General features: G+C 39.4%; 2 protein-coding genes and 1 non-coding gene across 3 annotated transcripts in view; 1 reads left to right on the forward strand and 2 right to left on the reverse strand.

The window, feature by feature from the left end:
* Positions 1 to 835, reverse strand: part of LOC135101606 (uncharacterized) — a 30,069-nt gene extending 29,234 nt beyond the window's left edge. The window contains exon 1 of the mRNA XM_064005780.1: positions 699 to 835. The gene's annotated coding sequence lies outside the window, so the exon portion shown is untranslated. The remainder of the gene's footprint in view (positions 1 to 698) is intronic.
* Positions 836 to 1,331: 496 nt separating this feature from the next.
* Trnat-ugu (transfer RNA threonine (anticodon UGU)) lies at positions 1,332 to 1,403 on the forward strand. The gene has a single exon. It is a non-coding gene; the product is annotated as a tRNA-Thr (tRNA).
* A 1,891-nt stretch (positions 1,404 to 3,294) lies between these two features.
* LOC135101136 (zinc metalloproteinase nas-4-like) lies at positions 3,295 to 4,574 on the reverse strand. The gene has a single exon (XM_064004674.1). It carries the CDS (start codon positions 4,530 to 4,532, stop codon positions 3,414 to 3,416), a length of 1,119 nt encoding a protein of 372 aa, XP_063860744.1. The 5' UTR covers positions 4,533 to 4,574; the 3' UTR covers positions 3,295 to 3,413.
* Positions 4,575 to 6,867: the final 2,293 nt, after the last annotated feature.

Consider the following 6,867-nt stretch of genomic DNA (forward strand, 5'->3'; position numbering starts at 1 on the left):
AGACACACGTCTCAGCAAGATAAGTGTCATGTCAGCTACAGTAAATGGCAGATGTTGCAGAGATAATTGAAAAAGACAATATTAAGGGTTTGCACATTTCTTTGCTACTTCCATAATAGTTTTAGCCTATAGAAACAATGGAGGGGTAAAAAATAATAAGATTCTGACCCAGATGTAACTACATATTATTTATCCAAAGGACCTAATTAGAGAAGAATACCACAGCAAAATCGGTCTTATCAAACGTTATCTTAAGACCTTATGATTCCATTCCAGAAATAAATCAATATCATTAGTATTAGATAAAAGTTAAGTGAAACACAGCAGTCAGTAAGTATTTCACATTCACAGCGTGGTGGTCTTCGGTCAGTTCATATATGGGTAAATGATGGTTCTAATACTCCAAATAATTTCATCAACATAAAAAATCCAGCAAACGCTTCTTTTCCTATCATGCTATTGTCACTGGATCTCCTTTCCCACCAGTGTCATAAGCAATCCCTTACCAATATCTCTATCCAGGGATCCATCCAGTTATTTCTCCCTTCAACAAAATATCTCTAGTTTTCAAATTCTTTTCACCTTCATTCCTCACTCTACGATACACCTTGCCAATTTCATGGATAGATCATCTATCGAGAACCATGTCTCATGTACTGATGTTGCAATTTAAAATAACAGTAATTTACAATACTCACTGTCTCAACCAGCCACAGTGCAGACTCATTCGTATCCCGCCGCCTCCAAAACAAACTGATGTGCTGTCTTGGCGCGAGCGGGGCGGGGCGGGTTGGGCCAGGTGCCGACTCGTTTTATTTGAGCGTCACTACCGCTTTGCAATGCTTTAGTTTTCTGATGTATTGTATATCCTAACAAGCAGTATGTGAAAAATATGATTAAATTTCAAGTACACATCGAATATTCTGACACACTTTCAGGCTCAAAGTCTTGTAAAATTTTGAATTTAAGGGTGCATCATCTCAATTCCAGTGTAACATTTCTTCCTGATCTTGATCTTGATAACTCTAAAAATAACATACTGCAAGGAATGGGAGAAACCCACCGATTGATTGCACTGGGATGTAATTTGAATGAATTGCTAGCGTTGCTGCTACCTAGAACACTGAATGGAGACAGCATAGAAAGTTGAGGAAGTAGTGAAGGAATACCTATGGCGTATAGTAGTAGTAGAGTTATCGCTCAGTACATGCCGGCAATGATTGTTTGGTTTGCATGTTTTCTCCTTCATATAAAAAGTCTACATAATAAGGACTTCAGGAAAAATAGTCTCCTTCAAAAAGATGAAAATTAAGATCAAGCAGTATTCACATGCCTCCTTAGCTCAGGGGCAGAGCACTGGTCTTGTAAACCAGGGGTCGTGAGTTCGATTCTCACAGGGGGCAGAGTCATCCATGGGAAGGAGGTATCCTCAAACCTTTCTCCATTTTCACTTTTTCTTTCGTTCCATCTCATTCCTGCTGTTAAGTGTGGGGTTTGTAACACTACACTTGCCCAAGTCTGCTCTCAAGAATTTTGTCCTTTTGTTAGGACTATTTTCAAACGTCAAAGAAGTTACTGGTAAATTATGTGTGTGTGTATGTGTGTGTGTGTGTGTTTGATGATGGAGAATCCGCGTCAAATAATCACTACAATAATGAAAACGCTCTCGGAAATAGCAAGAGGTTCTTCTATCAGACGTCCCTAACATTTCCCTGCTGCATTAATCTTACATGTCTGTAATTTAAAGGGTCGTGCCGAATCCCTTTTTTATTTATTTTTTTTTATAAATTGGAACAATCAAGGACCTCTTCCATATAGAAGGCAGGGAACAGAAGTTATATGAACCTTTAAAAATAAGGGATAAAGAATGTGTAACTTCATCCATACATGATTTCAATAAGCATGGTTGAATCTCATCTGGTTCCATTGACGATGAAACAAATAAAAACAAAAAAAAAAAAAAAAACAGAGAGATGTCTCTATGCCCAATATTCCCATCAAAACTTTGGTGCGGCTCAGGATGGTCAGGAAGGAGTGTTATTTGTGACATATCTGACGGGAGATGCCTTGGAGAGCCCCACAGGAAGGAGTGATGCACTGACACTAGTAATTAAAGTAATATTTACAGTGCTATTTAGTCAATGGGAAATGCAGCTCTGCAGCAATGATGACCTTGGACCTCCATATGTCGTGTTGTTGGAGTGTCTCATTTACCTTCTTAGTAACAGAGCCCCGTGCAGCTTTTGTTGTGCCGCTGAATGAGTGAATCCCTTCAGGCTACATCTTTTCTCATAATACTGACTGGACGAGGTAGGAAAGTCTCGCCATCGCTCCAGGAGGGTTTCCCTTACTGGTCTTTTTGGCCTTAGGGGTCATACCGTTACAAAATCGGTGATAAATTGTTATTTTTTAAAATTATTTAATAAAAAAATGTAAAAAGATTGCACCATTAACTCAAAATTGAGAAGTATAAGATTTTACTGTTTTGCTCTTTCACCATTTTATATTGGTACTTAAGAGTTCATCTCAGCGCAACTTTAAGACCGCTTAAAAGATAAACACAAGTCTAAGCAGGAGGCTGAGATGAACTCTGAGAATCTTTGTCTGACTCCTTTTTATAATTTTCCCGGCCTCTATTTTTGTTTCTCCTTTTTCGTACTTTAGAATTTTAGATCACAAGATGCATACATTTATCTGCCACGCTTTCATCCACTCACGTATAGGCCTGACATACGTATATTCTTGACCTCTCGTTACTTGTCTACTGTCCATTGCAGACATATTAACTCTGGCAGGTCGTGTCACCCTTCGTACTTCCTTATATTCAATACTGAAGACCACTCTTGAAGACCATAGTAACTTCCAATAAACCAAGGACTCTGATTCCTAGTATACAAAGTCCTTGACTAAACCCTATTACAAGTAGACGAGAGAAGACACCGAAACGATGACACTGCGGTCCTCATCCAGACAGAAACACCTGTGCTACATAGCTATATAGTCATAGATACCTAATATTATTCGAAAGTATACCTGCTATATTTTCTTTTTTTTTTTCTTTTTTCATTGTAGATGCCATACTTCAATCGTTCGATCAAGATAAGTCTTCCTCTAGAAAAAAAGAAAGAAAGAAAGAGAATTCATGATCTACAAGAGTGACGTAGCTACATGTTTTCATTATTATTATTATTATTACTATTATTATTATTATTATTATTATTATTATTATTATCTATTGTTGTTGCTGTTGTTGTTGTTGTTGTTGTTGTTGTTAACAAGAGAGTAATCAACGTCTTCACAAAGAAAGAAAGAAAGAAGAAAGAAAGGAGGATGGGCTCGGTTAATCTTCGCTAAACGGTCGAGTCAGAAGTTTATTGAAGACAACCTTCACCATGGCATGAAAGAGGTGAACCTCATGCGAAATAAGTTTCGTACCATTCTTTGTAACTCTTGGCTCCTGGGATGTCGTCGCCTAGGTAATGGTTCTTACAGTCATACAGGCGATTAATGGCGGCCACATCAGACCGAGTAAGACGTTTAGCAAAACCCACCTCACCTGGGAAACTCTTTTTCAAAGTCATAGTATTTTCTTTTGGGTCCCTGGCAAAGGCATTCGTGGGGTAGTGCATGACGCTGTTGAAATCATATGGCAAGCCCACCAGTGAAAGCTTGCCATACATCTTTCGATTAATGGCAAACTGGCTCTCCTTTCCCGCCTCTATTTTGTCGACGTGAACGGTAATGTATTTATCGCGATCATATCTGCTCTGTGTGTGTACTATACCAAGAGTATGGGACAGCTCGTGCAGGATAACATGTCCGGAAGGCGAGAAACACCCGCGATCTAAATTGATGGAAGTCGTCTTTAACATTGCATTGTAGCCCAGAGTGGCGAAACATCCAGCATAGAGGCTCTGAACCACCACCTTTTGCTCCTGCTTGTCGTCTATAGTAACACGACCTGTCAAGTCTGTAAAATCTACACAAGTGAGGTTTCTTATCTTGTCCATCGCCATGCTGACTAGTTCTATTTGCTTCTTTTTCAGCTTTGGGTGAAATACGAATGGCACTGTGCGATTAGGCCATCTCCTCTGGTTCATCTCCCAGATAGCTCTTTCTAGCTCCTCGTCTCCACTCTTACTGGTGTCAGGACGGACAGGCGGAAAAGGAGTCTTGGTTTCGGGGGAGGGCTCACGTTCAGGAAAGGGTGTGGGTTTGGAAGGAGTCTTTTCGGTCGGAGACGTAGTTTTAGAGAAAGGGTCATTTTTTTTGCTGTCTTTAGGGGACGGGGGTGTGATCTTGGGAAAGGGTTTGATTTTTGGGGATGGCGTGGTCTTGGGAAGAGAGGGCTTGCTTTTCGGTGATGGCGTGCTCTCGGGAGAGGTAATTTCGACAGTGGCCGTGGCATTGGTTGGGGAGGTCTTGGGTTCCTCCGTGACCTCCCAGCAGAATCGTTTGCCTGCCAACGTCAAGGGAGTACAGATCAAGACCCACCCTGATACAAGCAATAAAAGCAACGTTGCCCTCACCATTAACTATAATTGCAGAAATGTTATAAATATTTAATTGAAATGCGCAGTTCTGCAGCACGTTTGCGGAAAAAGAAACAGAACCGATCAGAATAAAAATAAATAAATAAATAATAACAGAAGTCTGGCTAAGTACGGTTGCCTACTGAATTCACACACTCTCTCTCTCTCTCTCTCTCTCTCTCTCTCTCTCTCTCTCTCTCTCTCTCTCTCTCTCTCTCTCTCTCTCTCTCTCTCTCTCTCATTCTTGTAGAAAAGTAGGTAAATAAAGACTGAATTTTTTTTTTTTTTTGTTTCTGGAACATATTAATCTTCAATTCAATTTACTTGTTTTACCAATACTTTTTTTTTTCTGATGCTTATTTTCTTTTCTTCTATAATACTGATACAATTCTCGTTTCAGGGAAATCATTATAAAATTTCAGTAAGCTTGCGCTCTTCATATGCAGTTAGAATTATAGTTTTATCAGAATGTTTACAAATGTCTAACATCTCTATTCTTCATACGTAATTTTTCAGTGTAAACAGTGTAAACATGACATCCTTTCTTCAAAATGTTATTGTATATCTTTAATTGCTATTCAGACTGCTCTCCATTGGTACACGTGTGGTTAATACACTGCAACATTTACTTATCTATTTACTGTCAAATGGAGCATTTTTATGGAGACCTCATGCTATTACACTTATGTCTAGAGTTGGCCATAATAAGTGAAAAGACCTCGTTATTTTGATTATTTTGGCAAACATGTGCTTTTAATGGTGCACCGATGACTGAGTTCTAGGCAGTTGTTTACATTCTTTACTAGATAGAGTATCCTTCATTGAATAAAAAAAAAAAAAGTAGATCCAATTTATGGTCAGTCAGTAGTCATTTTCGATGGGGTGTCCTGGGATTTTATCAAGCATTGCTCTTCCATTTTGATGCACCAGTAATAATATATCTGTATGAATTTAATTTCCGGTCATTATGACAGAAGTTTTTCGAAATATCTTCAACATGATGTATGATACAAAGTCCGAAATAAATTATCTTCATGAACAACAAAATGTGTAAACTTTCATGAACTTAAATATTAATTTTCTTATCATAAATTTGATATTTAATGTACTCAAGATGCATAAAATATATACGCTAATTAATTTTACTTTCAATATTGCTATTATTCTCGGAAGGGAATGTGAGCTTTTATTGGGAGGGAAGACACGCCGCTAATTAGTGACTCGGGACAGGTGCAACCAAGGTGCGCATGTTACTATTTCTTTAATACTGGCCCTGCCCATTACCTGGGAGTGTTGAGGACGTAGAATGGTGGAAGTGATGTTATTCTTGTTATTATTATTATTATTATTATTATTATTATTATTATTATTATTATTATTATTATTATTATTATTATTAACAATAATACCAAAAAAATAGACAGAAGCTGAACAAAATTTCACACTCTTGCTGACGTATCTCTCTCTCTCTCTCTGGTTTGTTGAGTGGTGACTAACAACAATATATTGTGAGATGTGTAAAAAAATAAATAAATAAACCGCACATACTCGTACACCCTTGGCTTCCTCTGGTTCCCCTATCATCTGTTTAACTCTTTCCCCTGCCGCCCTTCCTCCCCGTCGGAAGCTTTCATCCTGCTGATAAGCAGCCACCATTTTTTTTTTTTTTTGATGATCTAATTTGAAAGCTATGTTGAAACTCGACATGAATAAAGCAATAAAGCAATCTGTGAGTCTCTAGGCTGTCCTCGTGCTGCAGAATGAACAGGTGTAATGGTGTGCTGTGGTGGTGATGGTGCAGCATGTGTGCCAGTCACTACTCAGCAGAGGAGAGGGTTCCTACAGGCAGCTCCAGAACCAAGGAATCTTCACCGCAGCACCACCACCACCACCACCACCGTCAGAAGAAGAAGAAGAAGCAACACCACCACCACCACCATCAGAGGAAGAAGAAGAAAAAGCAGCACAACCAGTATCAGCAGATCAAGAAAGAAGAAAAAAAAAACATCACTATCAACAGCAGAGGAAGAAGAATAAGAAGCACCACCATCACCATCAAAGGAGAAGCAGCAGGAGCACCACTACCGTCAGAGAAAGATGAAGCAGCACCACCATCAGCAGAGGAAGAAGCAACACCACCATCACAGGAAGAAGAAGCAGCACCACCACCACCATCATCAGAGGAAGAAGAAGAAACAGCAGAAGCACCACCACCACCACCAGTAGAGGAAGACGAAGAAGCAGCACCACCATCACCATCAGCAGAGGAAGAAAAAGCAGCACCACCACCAGCAGCAGCAGATGAAGAAGAAGCACCACCACCACCACCACCACC

Source organism: Scylla paramamosain, chromosome 6, assembly GCF_035594125.1.
Source record: "Scylla paramamosain isolate STU-SP2022 chromosome 6, ASM3559412v1, whole genome shotgun sequence".
Classification (NCBI taxonomy): Eukaryota; Metazoa; Arthropoda; class Malacostraca; order Decapoda; family Portunidae; genus Scylla; species Scylla paramamosain.

Bases quoted from the DNA above. Each gene is read 5' to 3' on its own strand.
- LOC135101136 (XM_064004674.1), bottom strand. From the start codon at position 4,532: ATGGTGAGGGCAACGTTGCTTTTATTGCTTGTATCAGGGTGGGTCTTG.